This window comes from Calonectris borealis, chromosome 2 (genome assembly GCF_964195595.1).
Source record: "Calonectris borealis chromosome 2, bCalBor7.hap1.2, whole genome shotgun sequence".
Taxonomy (NCBI): Eukaryota; Metazoa; Chordata; class Aves; order Procellariiformes; family Procellariidae; genus Calonectris; species Calonectris borealis.
The window spans coordinates 6,418,042-6,445,122 of NC_134313.1; the positions used below are offsets into that span (position 1 = coordinate 6,418,042).

The 27,081-nt window shown below is 44.0% G+C and overlaps 1 protein-coding gene across 1 annotated transcript in view; it reads left to right on the forward strand.

Annotated features, from left to right (window-relative positions):
* Positions 1-27,081, forward strand: part of COL22A1 (collagen type XXII alpha 1 chain) — a 213,554-nt gene that overhangs the window by 84,594 nt on the left and 101,879 nt on the right. Inside the window, exons 12-15 of the mRNA XM_075141117.1 lie at positions 17,863-17,916; positions 19,485-19,538; positions 21,164-21,217; positions 26,075-26,128. Of these exons, the coding sequence (XP_074997218.1) occupies positions 17,863-17,916; positions 19,485-19,538; positions 21,164-21,217; positions 26,075-26,128 (216 nt within the window). The remainder of the gene's footprint in view (positions 1-17,862; positions 17,917-19,484; positions 19,539-21,163; positions 21,218-26,074; positions 26,129-27,081) is intronic.

Consider the following 27,081-nt stretch of genomic DNA (forward strand, 5'->3'; position numbering starts at 1 on the left):
ATTTTAAAAAACCCTTTTTGTTGTCCTTCACAGTGCTGGCCAGCTTGTTAACTCTAATTGAGCTTTGGCCACACAATTTTCTCCCTACAGTGGCGAACAGCATCTCTGTAGTCCTCCTGTGTTTCCTTTTTCACCTAAGTTCTAGAAGAAGATCCCTGCTCAGCCAAGCCAGTCTTGTGCCCCACTTGCTTGACTTCCGACACTTTGGAATTGCCTGCTTCTGTGCTCTTAAGAGATGGCTCTTAAAAAATGACCAGCATTCATGGACCCCAATACCTTCAAAAGCAGTTTCCCAGCAGACCCTATTAACTAGCTTCTTCGGCACCCTGAAGTCTGTGCTCCCCATATCCAGGGTGAAAGTTTTGCTGGCAGTTTTTGTCCTGTCACCAATGATTTGAAACTCAACTACTTCATGGTCACTGTGACCAAGAGAGTCACCAATCACCACTTCACCCACGAGTCCCTCTCTGTTTACAAACAACAAATCTAGGAGGGCACCTTTCCTAGTCGGCTTCCTTAGTACCTGCAGCAAGAAGTTATCTTCAACATGCTTCAGAAATTTCCTGGACCTGTTTGTGTCTGCTGTATGATATTTCCAGTTGATGTCTGGGAAGTTAAAATCACCCATAAGGACAAGGGCAGTTGATCTAGAGATACCCCTTAATTCCTTGTAGAATAATTCATCAGTGTCGTTGTCCTGGCTGGGTGGTCGATAGTGGACTCCCACAAAATCCCCTTTATTTGCTTTCCCCTTCATCCTTACCCAGTCGATCTCAACCATGTCATTGCCAACTGTAAGCGCCTTAGAATCCAACCCCTTCCTTACATACAGTGCCACCCCCCCCCCCGCCTGCTCTGCCTATCCCTCCTGAAGAGCCTAGAACCGTCCATCATGGCACCCCAGTCACAGGACTCATCCCACCAGGTTTTGCTTATGCTAATGATGTCATAGCTCTGGGACTGGGCCAAAGCTTCTAGCTCCTCTTGTTTATTCCTCATGCTGCACACATTAGTATAAAGACATTTCAAATGTGCTCCAGTGTACTCAGCACATTGTGGAGCAGACTGAAGGACCTCGCTAGGACACCGTCCCTCAAACATCGGCATGCCGCCCCCAGGCTTTGGCAAGCCTGGTTTTATCCCTTTCCCCCCTTCAAATCTAGTTTAAAGATCGTTCAATGAGCCCTGCTAACTCCTGCGCAAAGATCCTTTTCCCCCTTTGAGGCAGGCGTACCCCGTCTGTCGCCAGCAGGCCTGGTGTCATGCAGACTGACCTGTGATGAAAAAAACCAAAATTCTGCCGGTGACACCAGTCTCGGAGCCAGGTATTGATCTGCTGGGTCTTTCTGTTTCTTTCCTCATCATTCCCTGCAACTGGAAGGATAGAGGGGAACACTACTTGTGCTCCTGATCCCTTAACCAGTCGTCCCAAGGACCTGAAGTCTTGATTGCCCTCGGACTTCTTATTGCAACTTCATCACTGTCTACATGAAAAAGCAGTAACGGATAATAATCCGAGGGCCGTAGTGAAGTTTTCTCTTCACATCTTTAACCCAGGGAGGCAGCAGACTTCCCTAAGAAGTGGGTCCAGTCGGCATATTAGGCCTTCTGTTCCCCTCAGAAGAAAGTCTCCTATGACAGTGCCCTGTCTTTTTTTCTTTATGGAAGTGGTTCTGACGCAGGGCGTAGGCCGACTTAACCTTGGTGACACCTCCAACCTAGGTGAACCATCGTCCTTGTCATTGTTCGGTTCCACTTGCAGAGCCTCGTACCTATTACCAAGGGCACCTGGGAAGGGGGGGTGGTCACGGAAGAGATGTGCCTGCTGTGCTGGGCAGGAACTTGTCACCATTGTCCCTATCCCTCAAGTCACCGCGTTCTGCTGGGGGGAGAGAGGACAAGGAGTCCTCTGTGTCGTGTGTCCTTGTCTGCCTGTGGGCCTGTCCCAGGGCAGGCAGGGTGCGGTTCCCGTGGTCTCTCCCCCTCTCAGACTCCCTGATGCTCCCCAACCTACTCGCCTCCTCCCGGAGCTCTGTCACCCAGCGGAGGAGCTCCTCTGCCTGGGCCACCTCCCTCAGGTGTGCTCACTGCCGCCGGCCGGTCCTGGCCTAAGAGCAGGCACAGCCGGCAGCCCGGCACCTGGGTGGCTGCGTGCTCCCGCCGGAGCCCTGCCTGGGAAGCTGCGTCAGTCGTGGTGGGTGCGGAGCTTAGGGAGGACTCGGCCTTCTGCCGGGTGGATGCCGTTGCTCCCTGGTCGAGCCGGCAGAGCTTCAGCGCCCTTCCTGCACGCCCTTCAGCACAAACTTGCGCTCCCCAGGGGTTTCCTTTACACGTGTGGGGGCTTGGCCACCATTGCTCCTGGCCTCACCCAGGTCTCCTCAGCTGCTGTGGCGCGAGCTGCGGGCTCCTGGCGGGTCTCTTCACTCCTCTCAGGTTCCCCCAGTTCAGGAACCCCCCTGTGCACTGCACTAGAGTGCTCCGCTGCCGATCGTGCCGGCACTGGAGCTGCTTGCCTTGGGAATGTGTTTGTGTGTATAATTTTTCCCGAACACAAAAGATCATCTTCGAGGTCAGCCTTAGGTGCAAAGGTGAGCCTTCAGCAGCAGAAAGGGGCAGGACTGTAAGTGGGGGGACCAGCCATGCAGGCAGTGTGCCTACGGTGGATCAGTATTGCATGTAGGAGCGCAGTACCGTGTCTGCGTCTTGGTGTCAGAAGAAGTGCCCATGAGAGGGAAGAACCACGGGGAGCCGGGATGCAAGTGCCTGCAATGCTAGTTGCCATCTATACTCCTGAAAAAAGGAGAAGAGCCTATGAAATGAAACCCTTCCCAGGTAGGAACCCTTCCTCAGTTGGAAGAAGAGGATTCACGTGGCTCCTTTCTGTTTGCCTGCTGCGCTGCAATGGCTGCATGAGTGTGAATTCTTGTTTTTCACTCTGGCTGTGACAGCTTTATGTTTTCTTGATTTTTATGAGTATAGGCCAGTGCTAGGAAACTGGATCAGAGATGCTGGACTTCAAACAGCTGCAGTCTGTGCAATCATTTCTGTGCATGTGCTGTGGGCTCCTTTATAAGCACAAGGCTCACATCCTACGTGTTGATAGAATAAAGTTATCTCACCTTTGAAAAGACTGAGATGACAAGATTAAAATCATCCCCTTATTATAGTATTGCTCCTCAGCTGTGCTAGTGCCAAACACCTGCCAGATCATGCTTTTGCCAAGTATTGCGTGTAGGGCAATTATGTGAGGTCTGAGGCATTTGTTAGAGGGCAAATCCTGCGCTTTTCCAGGAGGACAGCAGAGGCACTGGCCTTGCTTCTCCAGGCCATTACCTCAGTTATATCACTAAGTTAAAGCCAAAATGATGTTTGTATTAGAATACATAACATGCCAAGCACATCATTAGTGATAAACCAAAAGATGATAACAGCTGTAGCTAAAAACCTAATTCATATCGACAGGAGGTCTTGTGTGACTTTGATAACCAGGAAATTCACTGTGATAGCTCAAGCAACAGCCCAGCGTGTTCTGCCAGGCCTAAATACCTCAGCCTGGTAGCGGATGCTTTTTATGTGCAGAAACATGCACGTGCATATCAAGTAATTGTGCATAGATATAAAAAAAGGAAATAACGTAATGCATCCAGAGGTGCTCATGTAAACTGCTCTCAAGTGGATTTCCTGCTTAGGTGTCATTCAGCTGCCACTGCTCTGTACTGGTTCTTAAATTTCCACTGTTGACTGTCATCTTTCAGCCCTTGGAGTGTTTAATCCCTGTGGCATTAGATATAGTCTGTTATATTTCTGCCCATAAATATGTGCCCCTTTACTGTGTGTTCATTCACTTGTTTTGTACACACTTATGTTATTGAACTGATTATTATACATGGGCAAATATCCAATTCTATAACAGGATCACCATGAAAGGCAATGTTTCGGCTTTATTCCACAGGTTATTCAAATGGACATTTGCTAGACCAGATGGCCTGGTCCTGCAAGGGTTATAACTCAAATCTTCAAACCTCTGTTGATCCAAGAGGAGTAGGTGCAGGAGAAGAGTGAGGGCAGAAGGAACAGCTGAAAAGCATTTTTGAGGATGATTCAAGCAAGATGGGGTTTCAGTGACTCTTGATCAAAGTCAGGGAAATCATGTTTGACAAGGGAGGTTCTGTAGAGTATGAGGTCTGCATTCCTGGGGCACAGCCATCCACATCATGAGCCAGCCTGCCCTTCTAATGCCTCCATATAAAATTTAACTTAGAGACTTTCAAAAACTTATGCCCTTGTCTTGCAAAGCACAGAGTATTATGCAATGGTGCTGAGCCACCCTTCTAGCATCCTATAGGCCAACGGCAGTGAGAAGGCTCTGCGGATGGGAAGGTGCTTGGAAAAGCAATGACTTTGGAGATGATATGATGAAAATCTGTCAAACTTTGAGTGGTGTGGAGATATCAATAGGAAAATTTTTTTCACTGTTTCTTCTGTTGTAAAAGCTAAGGGGAAGCAAATGAAACTAGCTGATGGCAAGTTTAAAATGAACAAAATGAAGTTGCTTTTCATACAGTAGGTATTGGAGCGCCTCTTTGCAGTCTGCTCTGGAGGTTAAAATTTTCTGAGTTTAAAAAAGTGTGTATGAGTTAATTAAAGAGAGACATCTGTAAACATATAGTCAGTACAAAGACATTATCTCTGCTTCAGGATATCAGTGAGTCTCTGCAAACTGCGATTGGTGATAGCAGGACAGTAGGCTGGAGAAGTCTCCCATAAGGCCATTGCTGCAGATGCGATGGGAGCTAGCTAGACCTCTGGCCTGACTGCTGGTAAATATTCTTAGACTTTTGTACAACTCTTGAATATTCCTAACACCCTCATTGCCCAGAAGGGGACAGAAGTTTCCATAGTCAACTCAGGGCTTGGGCCAACACTGTCTATAGCTGTTGAAGAAGAGTAGGAAACACAAGAAAGGTGTCTTGAAACAATTGGGTCAAGTGATCGCTACTGTGATTTTCCACAGGAAACCAATCTGTCAGAGGAGAAAACTCTAACCAGGAGCACCCACCTTCTGCAGAGGTGGTGGATGAAGGTTTCATTATGGTTTACATTGGCACTTCCCTCACTGATATGTTTCCAAGAGTATCCGAGCTTTCCCTTGTGTTTTATCTGTTTCCCTTCATACTAATAATAACATATGCAGCAATGGATATAAGAAACAACTTCAGTAGATTAAGTCTATATTCTCCTAACAATGTTTTTTTTTTCATGGTAATGACTCGCTCTGATAAAAACGCAGAAGGATTATTATAGGGTTTCTAACAAGAATAAAACCTCTGAAGTGGCTTGGCTTATTAGAGATGCAGTGACTGCAAGACCAAGCATAGAAAAGAAAAGCAGGCAGATAGTTCAGGCTCTGGGCTAGGCTGCAGGAGACCCAGGCTTTCTGTCTTTGCCCCGAGGCAGCCAAATATAAGAAAGGTCTGACCTGAAAGCCATGTAACCTTTTTACCCCAGTGCTGTGCTGTCAGCCCAGCTTACCAAATTAGCACAAGCACTGTGCCTCTGGGTCGGGGCTGGCTAGCATCCAGTAACTTGGGGCACAAGAAAATGAATACAGTTCTTCCTGCAAGAGGTGCCGCAGACATAGCTGGAGTCTGATATTGCATGCTGGTTTGATGGCAAAGGAGAGCTTTTGCTTGGCTATTTTTAAGGGATGCATTTTGGGACCAGAAGGGCTCTGTGTGTGACTTTGTTGCAGGTAAAGCTCAGGCTGGAAGTGGTATTTTAGACACACAGAGCTATAATAATGTTTGAGAGTCATGTCCCTGAGTGTCAGGCTGCAGCAAGGACCAGCTGTGCCCTAAGGGAGATGGAGCTGGGAGCAATACCATGACTGGCAGGGCAGGGACCTCACCAGCCAGGGCTTATCCCATAGCACCCCAGCAAAGGAGCAGGATGGGTCAGTGATGGTAGCCAGGTTCAGCCGAGAGTCCAGATCACCAGACTGGTCCACAGCTGATGAAGCAAGTCTAAGTCCAAGCCAGGAAAGTGATTCTGCAAGTCAGGGTCAGGATTAGCAGGGTGCATTGCCAGGCTGCTGCAGTGTAGTTCAAGCCAGGGCCAAAGGTGAGAGCTTAACAACAGCTTCAACACCAAGGAGGGGGAGCTACCATCTGAACTTCTAGAAGCAGGATGTGCTCTCTGAGCACTTACACGATATGGAGCCTGAGCTTGCACGAACCAAGAACTAGTCCTTATCCCTGCAACTTCCAAATAAAACTAATTATTGCTCCAAGAGATTATGTGTGTGTCCTTTTCACTGTTGAAACCTTGAGCCCGGTGCAGGGAAGGTGCTCCAGCGAGGTTACAGGCCTTGTTTGGGCTGCTGTGGTGTTCAGACATTGTCACCAAGTCCCAAAACTCTTAAATACCACCCAGTTTACCCAGGGCTGGTGAGCTGATGGGTGTCTCCGAGAGCCTAGGGAAGCAGCAGGCAGCAGGAGCCTTTGCACATCAGCACCAGGTCGGCGGGCAGTGCTCTTTCAGTGAGCACATCTTGACAGTAATGAGACGGGAAAACATCTCCAAGTTTAGAGATACTATTGAGTTTGAAATTTGAAAACAAAACAAAACCCCAACTGCCGAGTAATTTGTATTCCTTGGAGACAATGGCTGTGGAAATATTGCCGCCTCGGGGCTTGGTTCTTACCGCTCGGATCTTCTTACCTTATTGCAGAATAAAAAATAATGCGAGTGTAGCTCAAACTGACCTGGTAGTGAGAAGTGAAAGTGCAATATCTGCAGGTTTTTTTCTTATTATTTTTTGTGCTGGGAATCATCTGTCTCGGGAACCATTCTTAGCTACTGACTTCATCTGGTTAAGGTCACTCAGCACTTAACCTCTCAGTCCAGCACTTGTATAACAACACCCCATCTCCATTATAAGGCTGTCATGCAGCTCACTGGAGTCATTCGTATCTGTGATTTCTTTTCTGAATCTTCTGATTAAAAGATGAGGTGTATTAATGTTAGTATCTGCCTTACTACTCCGAGTATATTCTGAATCCTCTTGTGTATGTAGGCAATTTCAGTCTGCATGTTGAGTATTTTTGAGTCCTCCTAACTGTAGTTAAAGTACATTCTGCACAGCTAAATAACCATGGTTTGATGGAGTTCTTTTTCTTAACAATAATTAGAGGGTTTTAGATAAATTTTGTGGTTTTCTGTGACCCAGAATAACAGCTGCAGATTGTAATAAACAACTCGAAGCCAGATCACATACTAATTGTGCATCGTGACAGCTTAATTCTCAGCAGTGCAAGAATACTGGTAACTTGGGGTTTTTTCCTTACATAAACTTAGAAAACATTTCTTTCTTTTCAGCATTGGCCTCTGGCTGGCAGGTACATTGCTGGTATATAATGACATCTACTGGCAACCAGAAGTTTGCAAAGTCTCCAGAGCTTGTTTCTTTAGAGGATTTCTCTGCCAAGATCCACTGGCAGTGTGGAGAGGAAGCATGTGAGAAAGATTTGCCAACTTTGTGCTTCTTCTGATAGAAAAGCTGGGGGGGGGGAAACAGATTGCCTTGATTCTGTCATTGATAACTGTTGTTCGAATGCGGGATGCTCCTGAGAGTGATATTGCAGTGGATAGGTATGGATTAGCTGCCTGTTAGGTGGAAAATATAAAAGCTTTCCTAACAGTCTGGAGCATACACTCTGAAGTGGATCTCATAGCCTAATGAATCACAGAGAGCTGAAGCATTCCACGAAGCAAGTTGCTCTCACCAGTATATCAAAGGCATCTTAAGTGTTCCCTGCCCCTCTCCCTGCTACACGTTTTCACATCTATCTAGTTAAACAGCCAGATTTTCCCCTTTCCACTGATCAAAGCTGTTGCCAGGCTGAGTTTCCTTGTTCATGGCTGAGAAGGTGCAGGTGCCTTGTTCATGGGCTCCCTGAAGGTGCAGGTGAGGTCAGGTGAGACCATGGCAGCACCGTGTTTCATGCTGTACTTGCCCAAGTACAACCCTGGGCATCTTTAATTTCCCCTTTTGGGTCTCTCACCCTTTTTCTTAAGCACTACCTAGAGATTTTATGTCTCCCAAAGTCCACAAGGCCTGTTGTCTCTGGCTTTGATAGAAAGATGGTGATTTGTGTCTCAGACCCTGCTGGGTAATGAACATGCACATAGTAGCAATTGCCAGATGAGGAAAATGTGGGATTTTTCATGGCAAATGTTTATGTTCCTGGTGAAACTGTGCATAGACCATTAGTAGTTGTCATTTCAAGAGAATCTGATACATTTGGTGTTGTGAGTGGGTTTGGGTCTCTGGAGACTCAGTTTGTATTTCAGGCTGTATATCATTGGCTCCATAGGGGATCTTGGCCTTAGTTTTTCCCCTTCTTGTGTTCAAGTAAAATGGGGAGAACGATCATGACCTTTGTAATGCAGCCTAAGATTAAAAAGACATAGGAAGTAGCATCACTTTATAAACAAATATGTCTGGTTGGACCAAAACAGTTTATAATTTTGGCAAAGACTTGACTGAGCAGCCTCAGGTATATTTGGCAGTCAATAGAGGCGTATCACTGCAAGTTATAAGTAGGTGGTGACAAGACTTAAGGCAGAATGCTGTCTCCAGTTTGGGCATGACATTTAAAGAGAGACGTGGAGAGATGTTGCTCATTGCAGAGAGCAATGAGAAGAATGATCAGTGATTTTGCAAATTTAACCAGCAGGGAGAGATCGAAAGGAATGGGCTCTGCAAGGAGGGGAGAAATCATGGACTAGATGATGTGATTAATCTTGAGGAAAAGCTTTCTACGTATTTCAGTGAGGCACTGGAATAAATTCTAAGGGGTGAATATGGAATATCAGTAGCAGCAGATGTTTAAGAGCACATTGGCACTGGAGTTTGGAGGGCTCTGATACAGTACTCTGCTGCCCTAATGTGCTCTTCTCAGAGCTACTGAAATTTTTGAGGGGTGTGTGGAGATTTGAAGCATCAGGAACTTCCCAGAAGCAGAGCAAAAGGAATTAACAGATTTTTCTCGCAAGGCAAAATATAAACCAGTACGTAGCAAATCATCCACAAGACCAGAACTATTTTCTGTGTGCTATTTATAGATGTAAGCACATAAATTAATCAATGCCATGATACATGACTGGGTTATTTTTCTACTTCAATGAACACTTCCCCTCTAGCACTTGGCAAGCTGTTTGTCTGGTCCTGAGCAGTGGCAGATGCCAGCAAGGAACATCAGCTTGTACTTTGAGACAAGGAAGTTTTTGGAGCAGAGCTGTTATGTTTTTCACATTTCAAAGTGTCTGGCAAATGTATCTTTAATTGAGGACCCTCTTTTCCCAACCATGCAAACAAGAAAAACTGGAATTTCAGGAACTACTGGTCCTGCTTCTGGGATTCCAACCCACTGTAGTCCAGTTTATTTCTCAAGTTATTCCTCTGTGTAGCAGGATTGTGGTACCAACAGATTCCAGTTATCTTCTGCCTCCTATTCAGTATGTTCAATCGTAAATAAGTCTACAAACCAAACCATTTGACTGTTTCTTCATTTGAACATTTCAGCAATTGATTGAGCAACTCTTCTAGCTTTTGAACAAAAGTATTTCAAACACAACAGCTCCCCGTTGCAGAGGTAGATGCTTTCTTCAAATAAGTACTCCAGCTGGGGCAGTCTTGATTATAGATGAACCAGCAGTTCAATAGTTGTCAAAGGTGTCTGACCACCCCAGTCTTTCAGCAATTACTTATGTAATGAGTGAAGGAGTGCCGTGGTGGGGATGCAACTAATATGAAGGATCTTGGGTGCCAATGACAGCTTTGAAGTCTTTAGGACATTTCCAGGATATTCTGGAAAATTACCTTGATTAGGGTATAGCTGTGTATCACATCAGTAAGCTCTGGTGCATCTTCTCTCCTGCAGTGCCAAGTTTATGGGTGACCATGTGTCAAATTAACTGCTACACAGCTGTTGTTTTATCTATTTTGATGCAAAGGTGGAGTATCAGGTTTCTTCAGAGAAAGATATCTGTTGGTATCCCTGAAAAATGATGCACGCACTTACTCTCCCCAGAAGAACAATGACTAGGACCATATGATGAAGGGTCAGAAGGACCCTTCTGGTCTCATGGTAGGGTCCATGGAGTTCGTGATAGGGTTCAAGGGTTCAGAGACCCTTGAAAGACAAGATCTCCTGAATTTCTCCTGGGGAAGTACTTTTGGGGACTTCTATGCAATGCATTAAATAAAATCTTTGATGTTTGCAGCACGAAAAACGCCCCTAACTATCATTTAACCAGCTGTCTGCATACTGGGTTGGGTTTCCTGATAGACTAGCCAAACCTATGACTTCTACTGACCCCTGTGTATCATGTCCACATGACCTTTCTGTTTATTAAATCAGAATATAATACAGAGACCCAGCAGAGATGATTTTCTTCATTTCTTCACTAAGTGAATTCCAAGTTGAGATGAATGTCTTATTTCTTGTGGAAGAAGAAGATAATGCCAGTTTCGGTGTCAAATTTGCCAAGATATTAATAGGGTTTTAGCATCATTAAGCTAATAGAATCCTGCATCTGTGCATTGGAGAATGGCAATCATTTGTGCTGCCTGTCTGGTCAGCAGATTTTGAAAATGGAGTTGGGTGACATATATCCACTGCAACTCTGCCTCTCAGTTGATCTGCAGATCATCCCTGGCTTTTAATGAAACCTTCGTTTTTGCCTCGCCACACTAAAAAAAGACAAACCCAAAATTTACAATACTTGTCAAGAAAATATATATTTTGTATGGCTGCTGGAGGCAAAGTTGTGAAATCTTTCATTTCACCCTCCTCAAGTTGGTAGCTCCTGAATGGAAAAACCTAGAAAAAAAGATATTACATCCTTCCAGACCATGCGGTCTCTTGGAAGTGTTACATTTGAACCTGAAGACCACACTCAACTTGTGACATCTCTTCTGTCCTCCTTCTTCACTTTTCTCACCAAACAGTGAAAACAGTTTAGTGCGTAACCATAGATCAGCAGTTCTTTTGAACATCAGCTTACCAAGTTAAATGCAGGCCAAAGAGCCAGGAGAGAGAAAGAATAAACTTATCGTTAGGGCACTGACCAAGGACACAGGAAATCTGGAGTGAGTTTCTATCTTTGTCCCAGACTCTGTGACCTTCCATATGTCTTCTGCTCAGTTGTACCTCTGACTCGTCACCCTCGTGAGATGAAAGCTGTATTACAGTTGCTATAACTTCCTTCTCATTTCACAGGGATGCTGTGAAGTTAATTAACAAAGGAGGGAGGGGTGTGCTAATGGTGAAATGGTAACACTGCACAGTTCATTTTTGCTCCTGTTTCCATTTCATCCTGTCCATTTTGTTCTGTTTCTCTTCAGCCCTTGCTATTTTGTCTCCTACCTTGGATATAGATCCCCCAGTTTGCGCAGCTGTCAATATGCTGAGTGTGTGATTCATGGGGTTCTGCTTGGCAGATTTTTGAAGGTCTCCCAATGACACTTTTATTAACATTTGTGACAGGGTTAGAATTCTTTTATTTCATTTTAGGATTAGAAAAGCGGTACTTTTGTGTTAGATGTAGACCAGTTTGGAAGAGAAAATAAAGAAAATGTATAGCATTGACCTTAGAATGATCTATCTTCTGTCATCTGCTCTGTAAGATGAAGGAAAAGACCAGTGATTTACTTGAATTTGACAGGCAAATGAGAATCTAACCATGTGTTTTGGACTGATTTTTTCCCATTATTTTCTTGTTTAGTTTGCTCTCATTTCCATTAACGTAGGCCACAACCCAGAGTTTGAAATAAAATATGTGATTATAGGCCACAGCTGTTCTCAAGTTGGAAGAAATATTTGTAAACTTGGCAGCTGCTTGAGGAGCTGCAAGTGGAGGAAAGAAAAGCAGTTAAACTTGAGTAGATTGCTTAAAAACATCACTGAGGGATTATTCCTTTGTGTGCTTTTGATGTCTCTCTAGGATCCGGTAATACTGAATTGTTCTATCTCTGTACCTTTCCATATACCTGCAGATCCCTTCCTCCTCCATTTTAGGTCTCTTTCTTTTCAGAGAAGTTCTGCTATGAAGCTGGATGTGGCAAAATCCCTGTATTAGTATTCCCAATTTGAGGAAACATATCTCTAGCAATTAGGTTATCTGCTTTTTAATTTCATAGTTATCTCCATTGAGCCATCTGAGGATCTACATGGGATGTAGATACAATTTGGTCCCAGACCATGTACATAATGTTCAGGTGATTCTGGGGGGTAGTGAGGCTCAATATAACCCAAGTGAGGTGAATCATTGGATGATATGCAACAAATTAAGATATATGTGCATATGGTGAGCATGTAATGGAAGGTTTAAAAAAAAACCAAACAACCTTCATGACCATGGTGGGATCACTAACCTAGAGCTGGTATGATCTGGTAAATCCATGTGACGCTGGTGTACCAGGAAAACATCCTTGCTCAGATGCAGAAATCGGATAACTCTGCTCATGTACACCAGCTAATAAAGGAACCTATGTGGGTGTGTCTCTACTTCCCCAGCGTACCTCTGTATTTTTAATGGATGATATGCTTGAAGCCAAGGGGTGTATCTTTATTCTTTGTCACCCTAGTACTCTGTCTGCAGCAGCTGACAGTTGCCTGTGCTCTGAATTTCCTCACAATGTGGCATTTCCTTTTGTTCGTTGGGTCTGGAGAAACCATGTGCCCATATAAGCCCTGCTTTGAGACCCCCCAGGAAGGACAGAATTAGTGGTTAGGCCTTGCTCTGTATCCATTGTAGCTCTGAACACTTCCATTAAAAAGTAAATATAAGCAAATTCAAAATTCTATCCTTTTTACTGAATGCTGACTAAACTTTTCAGTTTAGTATGGCTCAGAAAACCTTCCTAATTTGCTTGCAGTATTTATATAAATTCTTTGAGGAATGAAAGATGGAGTTTTCAGAGTGATTTGTCTAGTGCTACATCCTCGGAGCTTGCAGTATTCAGTATTTTAGGAATTTCCTAAGCCAAGCTGCCATATTTGTTAATCATAGAATCATAGAATCATAGAATCATACAGGTTGGAAAAGACCTCTAAGATCATCGTGTCCAACCGTCAACCCAACACCACCATGCCCACTACACCATGTCCCTAAGGGCCTCATCTACACGTCTTTTAAATACTTCCAGGGATGGGGACTCCACCACTTCCCTGGGCAGCCTGTTCCAAGGCCTGATCACTCTTTCAGTAAAGAAATTTCTCCTAATGTCCAATCTAAACCTCCCTTGGCGCAACTTGAGGCCATTTCCTCTCGTCCTATCGCTTGTTACTTGGGAGAAGAGACCAACACCCACCTCGCTACAACCTCCTTTCAGGTAGTTGTAGAGCGCGATGAGGTCTCCCCTCAGCCTCCTCTTCTCCAGACTAAACAACCCCAGTTCCCTCAGCTGCTCCTCATAAGGCTTGTGCTCCAGGCCCTTCACCAGCTTCGTTGCCCTCCTCTGGACACGCTCCAGCACCTCCATGTCCTTAATGCACTTCTTCACAGGTACAACCACCTACACATTCAAGTTTTTGTCCACAAAACTATTGACCAAGGAAGCAACAGGTCACCCCACCTACAGCATAAAACTACTCCAGAAAGTGTAGGCTGAGCCTAAGGGAAACTGCCTTAGAAACTATACTGTATATATATTGCCCTCCTTAACAACAGTCTCTTCTGCCTTTGCTGTTTCTTCCCAGTTTCCTGGAGGGCCTGGTCCTTGTTACCTTCCTATTCTGGTCCAGATGTTTCTCTAGAAAGGGACTGCCTTCAAAGTTCAGATATCTATAAAGTAGGTGGGTGGCAATAGAAATGCATGGCAAAACCAGAGAGGTGTATTTACATGTCACCACCAGAATCTCATCGTGTTGAAGCTGGGAAGGCAGCCAACCTGTGGGTATATAGTATTATTTTTATCCCTCTCAGTGCCACAACCAGATTTGGCCTTGGTGCAAGGAATGCCATAAGCTTTTCTTCCCCGGGGCTTGACGCCAGCCGCCAAAGCCTACCCGTTTTCCCACTGTGGTGGCTGGATCCTTCAGCCCAGCGCACTTGCAGACCGTGTCTGCTTGGCAGCTATTTCACTGGCCTGTGTTCTCTGCTTCTGCTATTTCTTTATTATATTTACACATTGCTTACAATTTAAACTGAGTTTTGGAAGCACAGTGACTGTAATTTAATATTTATTCATACAGTGTCCAGCAGAGTGATCCAAGCAGGGAACGAATGAGGCATTGCTGTAATTCAAGTAAATAATCGTAGAATAACTACTGAAAAGCAAAAAATGGCATTTGTAGAAATATGTAGCTACCTCTGCACTACGTAACCTCTGTATACTCACAGTCCGTGTCAGTATACGACTTCAGTGCTTGCAGCACCTGCCTGTCCTCTCTCGCTCGGCGGTGTCTGCTTCCGTGTGACCGATTGCACTTCACAACCATATTGCAAGAAAAGTTCTCTGGTTGCTGTAGATCAGATGGCAGCTTGCCAAATCTAGGCTCTTTTGACAAATATTTTGTCAACGATGAGCTAATGAACGTATTTATTCTCTTGCTAACTTTGGTGGAAATGTTCGATTAAAGGCCACTGGCTGTGCAGCACAGAGGATGAAACTAAACATAGGCGGCTGGTTTTTCAGTGGATAAGAAAAGGACAGCATGCTCGTGAGCCTGAAAAGGGAAAAGTACTCAGGAAAATCTGCTGCCTTCTTTTTGAGTTTAATTGCTGGAGCTGAACCTCCCCAGCAAGAACTCCTCTTAAATAACGTTATTTCAGGCCCCTGTGATTTCTTCTTTGGCCAATTTTGTCATTCTCTAATTGCAACTTTCCATGGCTGTGCTGGAGAGAGAGGCGAGCTCTTTTGCTAACCCAACTGACCTAATTGGAAGGGTTGAGGGGAGGGAAGAGACACCTTTTGGGTACACCAGCGCTTCTCTAGGTCTTAGCAGCATGCTGAGCACAATGCTTGGGATTTTACCTGATTAAAAAAATCTGGTGGACAAGTGAAAAGAAAAGGTGATTGTTCTGCGGTGCAGTTCATGCAGCTGGGTAGTTTTTTTAAAAAAATCAAACAAACAAACCAAAAAAAAGTTGCTTAGTGAAGTAAATTGCTCTGGCAACAGGACTCCGTTCCAGTTAGCTGCATCCTCAGCGGGGGTTTTGGCATCTGGCTGCGAGTTAAGGGTGCAAGCTGTTGCTTGCTTTCCCATCCCTGCCCGTAACAGCTACTTTGGCACTATGCAAGCACAGCAGCGTCGATGCTTTTCTGCTTCCTGCTCTCTTCCACTGTTCACTCCTGTAGGTTATGCAGCTTACTTCGTGAACGTGAGAGGTTTGACATAGGCAATACAATCTCTTCTTGTGCCTTTTTTGAGGTTCAAACAGTTGCTGGACTTACCCTTAACCTGGCAGTTTTTTCTGCTTAGTGAGGCATACAAAGCAGCTAGCCAGGGTTAATGGGGAATCAGTGAAAGGGGAAGAAGTAGGAGCCCTTTCCATTCTTTAGCCTGGAGGGGTTCAGTGGTGGCTCCCCAGGAGACATTAAACCTGTCTCTAGAGTCTAGGTTGCTTCTGTGTAGTTTTCTTCTTGGGGAGGAATGGGTAAAGTTGGTGGATACTCAAAGATTTCCACTGCAAACTGGTAAAACTCTCTAGCTTTATTTCCAGTAAAGGGTCAGCTCTGTGCCGGGCTGTCTGATGTATGGCAGTGCTGGGCTTCACTGGATCACATATTCCTGAAGCCCCTCTCCCCTGCTTGGTGACTCTGGAGCTGGTCAGTGGGTGGTAGTTTGGGTTGACCAACTGCATCTGCATGTATGATCACCAAGTAGAGAGAGTCTACAGTGCTTTCCTGTAAATGTCCATGCAGTCTCTTGGCTGTGAGGGCCAACACATCTGCTCTGGGCTTCTCACCTTTGTAGGCAGCTGCTTGAGATCTGTTAAGAGTCAAAAGGACAAAATCACACTGCTTTAGTTAATTAAAAAAATGCAAAAGGAAAAGACTTTTTCTTTTCCTGTGATTCTATTGGCTTAGGAGGCAAGTTACCATTTGCATCTGGGATGAGACGTAACCTTATTGTTGGAGGTTTTCAACACCAAATTGGATAAACCCTGAACAACTTGGTCTGAATTCACTGTTGATGGTGCTTTGAGTGGGAGGTTGGACTTGAAACCTGATAAGGTCCTGTCCAACATGAATGGCTCTATGAGCACTGTACATCAAACTTATTGACTGATGCTAGGATTAATTTGTTCAGCTGTGCCAAGGAGTTGCTACGTCATGGAGAAAAAAAGAAAAAAAAAAAAGGCAAAAGAAGCAGCTAATTAACTGTATTCCTTTACTTTGCATAGAAAAGACACAAACCGTTCTCCTACCTACGCTGCACACTTTGCCATGGAACAGCAGTTCCTTCAAGTTATATTGACCTCTTAGAGCAAACGATTTCCTTAAAAATTACATTTGCTGTTTGATGGGTTTTCTATCTCATTAGGGAGCCATTCAAACACAGCAGATCTGATTTCTACCACTAGCTGCATTGCAAATTCTAGACAGAATGCTTCATGAAGGTTCAGTTAGCAAAAAATGTGATTATAAACGTATCTAATGACTTTAATTTGCGTATACAGCACAAATACTTTCCAGATACTATCTTTTATTAACCTTTAATAAATAAGGCCAGATTTTGTCACTCTGTCTAACATTGACTGGAACCTTGCCCTAGGAATACATCCATCTAAGTCTGCTGAACTACCCATGCAGGGAAAAAAGGTCATATATAAGACTGAGTGTGGCAGAATTTGGCCTGAATTTATCTGCATATGTAGGTAGTCCTTATGTATGTACAGGCAACTTAGAAATATATACATCAACTGCTTAGCCACTTTAATGCTCTTTCAACACGATTCTTCTGTGTTATTGGGTTTTTACAAAAGCAGATGGGGAAAAAGGTCTCAGTCACTTAGCTCTGCTTTGTGGCATGACATTTGCCAGCAGTACTAGTGGCTTTACATCCCACATATGGATGTACACTGTTTCAGGTAGAAGAGACACCGGTAACAGTCCATTAAAGGACTCATGCCAACATCTGTAAAATCCAGCAACTGGGTGCATCAGTCGGAGCATGAACGTGCAGGACAGGCGTAGGCAGGCTGGTGCATCACAACCAAGTACCCCACAACAGCAGGCATAATCCTCCTCCGTTCACAGAGCTCTGGCTGAAACCTACTCTGAATCTTTGGTGAAGTTAGCTGTTGACTATGAGAAGTACCTATTGATAAGGTCTAAACGGAGTGGCTTCCAAGGTTACATTTTGGCCTAATGTGAGCAGGTAAAGAGGAATAAATTCCATCATTTGTTTTTTTCCAAAAATTTCCATGCCGTTGGAAATTTGGCATGGCAGTAAGTTGGCCATGCCAAATTTCAAGTTGTCGTGCTTTGAAATGTATCAACAGGAGAGTTTCTCAGTGAAATGTTTCTATGCTTTAAATACTTTTATTTAACAAGGATAAGTCTCTAATCTTGTTCTTGGAAAAAGACTGGTTCTGGATGGTATTTATAAAAAAGAGGGGAGGGAGGGAGGGATCAGCCAGAGGAAGACACTGGAAAGGAAAATTGAAAGTGAACCTGTTCAAACATGGGCAAGTTGCAGGTGACTGAGAACAGCACCATTACAGCGAGGCAGAGAAGTTGGCCTCAACTCTCAACAGATGATAACTGTGCCGTCTAGAATACACAAATATACCACAGAATGGTATTGGCATTTCATATGAGGTACCTCTTTTCCATTGGTATTTTAGGGTGAAGAAGGTCCCCCCGGCTTTCCTGGACTGAAAGGGGATAAAGGAGAAAAAGTAAGTCCATGTCTTTATTAATTAAACTGTGAAAAGTTAAGTTTAAGCTATTGGGGAAGGTTAGTGAGAACAGGCACTCTTCTAAGTTTTTTGTTTTACCTCTGTGTTTTCTTGTTTTGTGTTAACAATGTACTAAGAAAAGGAGATTATGCTGTTCTACTATTTTTCAGCAAAGTGCACCTTAAAATCTTTAAACCTATTGACGATGCTCAGGCACATTTGACAATTGTATGGAGATCTCACGGGCATGAACTTTGTCTAAACTTTGTAAAACCTCAAAACAGAGTAGAAGTGTGAAACAGAATAGAAACTCAGTGCTAATGCCTCCACAGACAGAAACACCAATATTTCTTCAATATGAAACATGGAAAGCCAAAGATTATCATGTCCTTTCTTGCACCGAACATAAATAAGTTTTGGATTGAGATAGCCTTTAGCTGCTTACTGTGTTATCATCTTTTAAAAAAAAAAAAAAAAGATTATCCTGCACCGAGCTTGCTCTATGGACTAGTATTTACTTTGGACATATTTGTCAGATATGCCTTAAACAACATTTAGGAGGGATTTTAGGAATTTAAACTTTTTCCACTTCTTGTAAAATAGCAAATGTTCAGAATTGCAAGGCAAGATCCCCCTCCAAGTAATACACAGCAAACCAGCTCAGTTTAATCAGAGCCCAGAGTGGCAGTTTGCAGCGCCCATGTCTGTTTCCCATTTGAACCTTTTTTCACAATGCACTTAAAAAGAAACCACTGCAGTGCCTAGAAGTAAAAACACTGAAGCCAGTTCGTCGACATGCACATTGGCTTGCCTGTTGTGTGTCTATTCTCTTTCCATTCTCCATTTGTTCTTTAAATTGCCAGCTGCATGCAGCAAAACTTGCCTTTTCCCTGCGTTTGCTATAGTCCCCGTTAGCTGTGGTGCTGCCAACCTCAATATATTTAGTCCCATTCGTCCTGATGCAAAGGAAGATTTTAAAAGTGGTGCCTGGTTTTCTGTTCCTTTGTTTTCTACAGCTTTGCACCATTCACAGCTCTGAGACTCGCTTGCCGGTGGCCAGGGTAGTTTCTGAGGGCTGCTTGAGTTTTTTAAGACTTACTTTCTGTTTGCTTTTAGGCTCATTACTTCTGTGCATTATAGCTGTGCCTAGAGGCTTCTGAGCTTTGGGATGGGTCCTGTACAAGCATGGAATTAAAAAAAAAAAAAAATAAGAGTATTTAGTGACAAAACAGCAGGTTTTTGAGACGATGGAATGGTGGACAGAGAGACTGAGGGGAGATGGTATTAAGATGACTCAATGGTTACGTGTCTAATGAGCTGCAGAGCTTTTATATTAATTTATTCTTAAATAAGAGTTAAGTGGCCAAGAGTGCCTAGTTCCTCATTAGCAGCTCATCAATTGGCCATAGTGTGTTAATGTCAGCAGCAGCTCCTTCAGAGACTGTAAATAATGTTTGCACTGAAATGATTCTCCTCATTCCTTATTCTTGGCTTGATGCGTTACTCATGTCCTTGCACTTGCAACGGATGTTAATGTTGTGCTGATGATAATTCTGTTGCTGTTACAGGGGTCCCTGGGCTCACCTGGCCCCCCTGGGAAGGATGGAGCAAAAGGAGAAGCCGTAAGCCTTTTTGTTTCTCCCATGTAATCCTTGACTTTCAGTGCAAGGCAGGCAGTGGAAATCAATCTGTATTGAGTGGAACATGTCTTGGGGATTTGTATGGCCATTTTAGGAGTGGCAGAAACAAATGGCAGGAGGTTAATAGCCCCAGCACTCTCCCTCGCATGTTTGCAGCGATGGCAGGTGTCGTATGGATTAGCCATCCTGAGAGGCTCCCGGAGCAGCTCTGTGACCATTCATTAAGATGGGAAAGGGGACAGTCGTGGCAGCCTGCGGTTTGGGACCCGCTGCTGCGGCTGTGTTTGTTAACAGCTGCAGCTGCAGAGCTTGGCCATTTGTTTTTAGTCTGGCAAAGAGTCATCGGCTGGTGGGGATGGCAGGGGGTGCAGGGAACCATCCTGTGCTTGCACAACAGACAAGGGTGAGAGAAATAGATGTATCGGTCACAGAAGCAAGGACCTGAACTCCTCTCGTGCACTGCTAAAAGCTAAGGGCAAAGGAGGAGGTGCAGGGTTAGCTCAAAGAAGGATGAAGCGTACCAAATATTGCCTCTAAGAGGACTACAGTTGAGGCATAAAACCAAAACCACATTTTCCAGAATCTTATATAAGTGTGGTTTAGAGCTTTCTCTCCCCTGCTTGATCACCATCCCTTTGAATTATCTTCATCCCAGTGGTGGACCTTTATAATCTCATTCACTATCCCTTTGGGGCAGTCATTTGGTGGTGATTGGAGGAACATGGGGAAAGGACTCTTTGGAGGGTCAGGCATACACAAAAGTAGTGGTACGCAGCAGAAAAGCTCTTTTTTTCCTGTTAGTTACATGCTGTGTCTGCTTTGTGCCACACTTGTCCCACTTTGGAAAAACTGATAATTTTCCAATGTAGCTTCAGAACTCATGCAACTTCATCACATCACATTTAGCGACAGGATGAGAAGAAATGGCCTCAAGTTGCACCAAGGGAGGTTTAGACTGGACATTAGGAAAAATTTCTTTACTGAAAGAGTGGTCACGCCTTGGAACAGGCTGCCCAGGGAAGTGGTTGAGTCACCAACCCTGGAAGTATTTAAAAGATGTGTAGATGAAGTGCTTAGGGACATGGTATAGTGGGCATGGTGGTGTTGGGTTGACAGTTGGACTCGATGATCTTAGAGGTCTTCTTCAATCTTAATGATTCTGTGATTCTATGATCACACATGGCGTGGTCTGGGATTGGACAGTGACATACGTGGACTTGCAGAATTTCTTATAGGAAGTGTTTATTGCGCTGCAAAGTGACTATTCAAGATCAAATGCATTATGTTATCTCCAGGGAATCCATGATTGTAGACTGTAGTTGGTGCAAGCTGTTCACAACCTAGGGAACTCAATTCTTGTTACTTAGGTGGTCGTGTTTGAAGAGCAGATGAATAGCTGCTACAGTTTTTGGGTTGTCTCTTTCTGCTTTCATTTTTGCAAAGAAAGCACACTGCAAGCTTTCAGATCTCTGGATAATGGTACTCAGGTCTGTATATATTAGATAGAGCTTCCATTTCTAGAGCTGTATGTAATGACTGTTTTGAGCCATCCTAGCCTTTATAGATAAAAGATTAGCATTTACCATCAATATTGCTGTTACTTGCAGGGTGAACCAGGACAGCCAGGAGCATTTGGATTGCCTGGGCCAGCAGGTCCAAAGGTAAGCTTTCCATGTCTTCTTTACGTGTCTTCTTTTCACTGATGTTTTGTATGTGTGGATTGCTTGAATTACTTTTTTTTTATGACTCTTGATATTCTCACTGGTGAATGAAAAACTCAAAATTTTCATCAGGAGTCTGCTAGGATATCAGCAATTAGGCAAGGTATGTAAAGAGAGGAAATTCCCTTTGTTCAATCAACAGCATAGATGGAGAAGGTGAAGAGAACGTGTTTTGGAGCAACACAAGGCTTGCTTCATGTCTTCAGTAAGCCTCCTCAACTCTCACAAAGATGCAGGTGAGAATTATTATCCCTAGTCTATGACTGGGGGAGAGAAAATCATGGAGAGATCCTAGCCTGGATGTTTCTGCTTATTTTGGGAGCTTCACCAGTAGACAGCCGCGAAGTGATACAGGACTTGAGCCAATGCTTGTATCACTGGGTTTGCTTCAAACAAGGTGCTTCTGGATGGGGATCTGGTGAGACTTAGCTGAGCATCAGAAATATGACTAAATTTTGAAGTCCTTCTCCTGAGCAATTCTTTACTCTCAGCTTTCCTTGCCTTGTTCCCTAGTTATTGAGGGGATAAATACCCATCAGCTGGTTTCAATCTTGTTATAACACAAAAAGAAGATGGTGCCCTAGATCGACAAGTGGGTTTTCAGGAGCATCATGCACGGCAAGTTCAGCTCAGCCTATGAAAGGTGCTGCAAGGACAACAGATTGATTGCCCAAATTTACTTCATCCGTTCTGCTCTGGTACAAGCAAAGGTCTTTGAGCATCACATCTTTCTGGAAGAGCTGTATCTGGTCATCTAAACCTCCCACTAAGTTCACTGGTGCCTTTGTCCTCAAATAGGAGTTAAGTACCTGAACACCTTTCCAGATGTAGTCCTGATTGTCACTTGGCTCTATCTAAGAGGACTCTATAAAGCAGTTCATTTATATAGGTCCTTCTGGGTTCCTCAACTATGGAGAGGCGCTTTCTCCAAAATGTCTTTTTTTTCATAGAGGGAAATGTTCATCATTTCCTGAAGTCTCATCAGGAGGATATCAGAACTAATGGTGTGTTTGTGGATTAGCAGAAATACTTGGGTCTCCCATGGTTCTCTGTGGGAGTCATATTGCCTTCAGCAACACGAAGGGGTTGATTGTGGAAGCTGCATGGCAGCCTGTTCACCAGGGGATAAACGACAGCTGCAAAGCAGGGCTGGGCTGGGCTGAGTGGAGGCACGCTGGATATTGTTTTGTCCTTCAGTGGGATTTGGGAGTGGATGAAATCACCCACAAAAGCCTGTCAGTGGCATCTCTCCTATCGTATAAATAAATACATATTTTCTCTCTCCTGCATGTTTCCCACAGTGGAATTACAAACCAGTAGACTATATGATGCTCCTCATGGTATGAAGTTCCTCACCCTTGCTTTGCAAAGCTTTTACAAACCAAGCTAAACTGAAGCATCTACCTCCAGAAGGGCTTGATCCTGGAAAATGCTCCCTATTTCCCACCAGGATCATCAGGCACACATAGTTCAGCCAAGTAATGAGGCAATGCTGAACAGAAGTTCAGCTCTATGGGCTGGGCAGGATAGGTGCTGCTGGGGCTGGACCTAAAGACATCTGACTAGGCAGTGCCAAGTGCTCCCAGGGAAAAGGTGAGCTTGGCTAACTCCAGCCCCTCAGCTACAGTGGCTAAATATAAAACGATGGCGTGCTTTCACAGTGACTTTTATTTACTTCAGCGGATGTGCTGGCTATATGCAGTGTCCTTGAGCTGGATTCTGGCCTGAGCTATTTTAAGAAACAATCCTGACTTTGCTGACAGGGCTTTAAAATCTAAAACATGAATCCACACTTCTTTACTCCTCGGTGTAAAGCCTAACCACCTTATCAGTGTGGAACGCGGTGTGTAGAGATGGGCAGAGTTGGCAATCAGGAAGGTCACATCTCCAGCTACTGTTGTAATGATTGTCTTTTGCCAGATCACTTATTTTTATTTAAAATCGTCAGCATCAATACAGTGGCTCAGGGCTCTACCCCAGGCTCCATGGAGAGCTACCTTGCAGTTTCTCTGGTCGGTTGGGATGCAATCCTTCCCAGCTCAATCCATCTTCATTTACATCGAGCCAGGCAAATACAGTGCACGCTCAGCAGCTCTACGTGCACCCCAGGAAATTCAGCCCCCTGCTTATCTGCTTGGCTGAGGGATTTCCAGTCTTTTGCCTCAGTGGGGATTGCCGGCACTTTCTTTCTTTTAAGGAACTTTTACAGACCTCATTAATTGTGTGAAGCTTCCAGTAGCACCAATAAGGGTCCTGCAGACTTCTCGTAACAGGACTTCAATCCGCAGAGGTACCGTAATGAATGATGAGCTCATTAGGGTACGTGAACGGGTTACAGGAATTAAATGGCCTCGGTTTGTCATCTCTGGTTTTACTGCTTTTGCTGGTCAGTGAAGTCTCCAGGGGAGATTGTTGCTAGCTCAGTGTCTTCATTGTAAAAATGTGTGGGGTTTTTGGTGTTGGGGTTTTTTTCTTTTTCATCAAGCTTGGTGGGTAAACTTCATTGCTCACCAAGAAGGATGTATGATCTTGCTGGCTATGAGCTGGTGGAAGCAAAGAAGAGCTCTCAAAATCAGCGTTGTGCTAATCTGTGTTGGAACTTCTGGTTATAGAAGATGCCACGGTGGTCTGAGATGGCAAGAAATATCCATTGGTCAGTGGAGAAGGCTCCCACATAAATACGTGGGACCTGGCAGGTTAATTTAAATGCAGTAAGTGGGTCCAGAGAAAAAAGGCTATAGCACAGGTCCCTCGCTGTATATTATAGCAGTGAAACAAAGCTTGAATTTTTGAGACCAGGCCCTTTAGCCAGTAAAGTCCTGCAGCAAATATTCAATATTTCCTTCTTTTTTTTCTGTATCTTTAATAAAAGGTTAAAGAGCTTTTTTGTGGCTGTCATTGCTATGGCACCAACATAGCTATAGCATTCCCATCTGAACTGACAGTTATCTGCACTTGATAGAAAAAACAGAGGGAGAGGGGAAAAAAAAATCAAGCCTTTGAAATATAAAGTATTAGGTAAGAGTTTCATTTTGACAAATTTCCTTCTTGTTGTTTGCTTCAGCTGTCTAAGGTCTCACACTTCTCTGGTTTACCAGACATGATCTCAGCACAGGCTTTAAATGGGATCAGCAAGTCTTCTCATCCAACAAACCCAGTTTCTCTATCTGTAACTTTTGCTGAGTGTTATAACCACATTTTATGTAACGGTACTGAGTTGGACTTTGATAATTCGGACAACTCAGAGCAGGCCTTTATTTCTGTATGGGTTTTGCCTAGACTTTGATAGTAGCATTTTTCTGCAGGCTGAAGGCAGAAATTAAGTTCATGCCTGCTGCTCTCCCTCTGCCATTAGAGGACTTGCACCGCTTCCTGACCTTGTAGAGGTCCTCAGGTGCCTGATGTTGTAGAGATCGCAGAGCCACCTCTGCTTGTGCCTAAGCCCAGCTCTTGTTAACCTGCTTGTGAATCTCCCCTCCCCGAGTTTGTTATGTCATTCGCTTCCATACTTAATATGGGTTCAACCACTTTACAGCCGGGCTGATGAACTGCTACAAGCTTCAGGGCATGGCTTCATCTGCTTTAACAAGTCAAGTCCTCTCTGGCAGAGGGAGGGGACAGTTTTGGCAATGCATTCCTTAAAGCAGTGGTGAAACAATAGCCAAGTACAGTCCAGCCAGCCTGCCAGGTCTGTGCTTAACGACTGCTCCAAATGAGATTGTCATTTGGGCTAAGGCAAGTGTAAACAGTGGTGTGACATGACCAGCCTCTTGGGCACTTGCATTGGGACAATAAGCCTCAGTTCTGTTAATAATTCATTGCAAACACATCTTGACTTTTTAATTTTTTTTTTTTAATAAGAATCATCCATTAATATGAAATGTAGAAATGGTTTAAAAATAAAATCTTGATCTGTTTTGAAGCCTTATCCACTACAGCCACCCAATACAGGAGTTAACCAGATTGGGGAGGGAAGTGCGATAAGTAACAAAATAATCAGCCAAATAGGTGATATAAGATGCCAAACCAGTTCTCATAGCCAACTTGTCAGGCCCAGGCTGTCTCCATAGAACGGCTCTGAGGGCTGAGCCTGTTCAGCTGAGGATCCAGACCATTTGCAGACATTGTAAGGCACATAAAAACACACAGTGAGAGTTATCTCCATTTCAGTTTACCTTCTCCAGGGAGAGAGTCAGTGTGCAACCAGCTGAAGGACTGTTGAAATGCACCTGATCCTCTTGCATTTCTCCCACTTATGCTGAAAATAAACATTGGAGAATATAGTTCTGATCTCTTTCTTTTCATTTACTTTTCAAAATATATAACGTTTTGAAGTCTGTGGTTTGTTTATGCTGGGATATAGCCTTTGCTGCAGCATTTGCAGCAATGTACACCCGTGCTGTGTTCCACTAATGCTGTGTTCAGGAGTCAAGACAGAGCTCAATCACCCTGCACACAACAGGCAGGCAATGACTGACGTTGCCAAAACTTCTGAAATAACCTGTAGAAGTACTTGCATGGGACAGTTTGCCTTTGTAGGGCAAGACTGAAAGCAGAAGGCTAAAACTTGCTCGGTCTGAGGACTGGGGGACAGGAGAAAACTTTGGGGAGTCACTTTGGGTAAGTAGCTGGAAAGTCAGATGCTGCTCTGTGTATTAGCACTGAGACAGTCGAGAAGCCTCAACAGCCCCCCATGAGCCCAGGAGTGCAAGCTACAGTTCTGAATAACTGATTTTATTCTTGGTCTTTTATGTGAAACAGTTTCTGATGTTTTACTGTATCTCAATTGCTTGCCAGGGATCTGAGGGAAAACAGGGTCCTCCAGGAATTAAAGGCTATGTAGGAGCACCGGTAAGTCATGGCTTTTATTAAATTTTTGACACTCTAGAAACTTTCTCCACTTTTTGACTGTGTTCTGCCCACCTATCTTTTTTTTATTATTTTTTTATTTTTTGTTAAGCACTATAGGGTATGTCAGACCACTTACCTGTACTATGTCCAAACAGTGACATTTTCTTGACTTCAGTGAGTTTCTTCTGACTTCTTTAAATGAGAACAGACCTGTGGCCAGTAGAGAGATGTCAGCAGAAATTACTTGATTACTGAGATAACAGCTGGTGATTTTGTGATGCTCCCACTGTAATGCAATTGTTTTGGTCTGTGTTGATGCACCATTTATATGGTGCTTGAAAACTTCATCATAACACCAAGAAAAAATACTACCTCTCAGCAAGTTTCCAATCATATTTTCAAAACTGTCAGGGAATAGCTTTTGGGCTCAGGGGACAAACCTGCCTTGAATGAATGGACAGCAAGACCAAAATAAATCAGACTTTATCAAGTTAACATCTCTGTCTTGTGGTCTCACCTTGGCAATTATGGAGGCAGCCTTTAAGCTGGTGTTGTAAAGGCTGATTGGATTTTCTGAGGTTTAATGAACCGACTGTACATCAGTGCACTTTAGTGGCATACCAGACGTGCTCATGCACTGAAAGATTTCCCTCTGCCGTCCAAGGACTTGCTTTACAACTCGCTACAAAGCGGTCCAATGTGTTCAAAAGAGCTTGAGCACTTTTGTCTTTGCCCAGGTGCGTGCCATTTCCCTGTATGGTCTAAGGCTGAATTGTATTAGGCTTGAAGATGATGAAATGAATATGAGGCTGGCATTATCTGCCCGTGTGATAGACTCTTGCAATATTAATGAGATAAATGGACAAAGCTATGAGAACACTTCCTTTCTGCTCCTTGAGTCACCTTTTTGTGTGAGAAGCAAAGAACTCATGTGGTGCACTGGGGGTCCTATC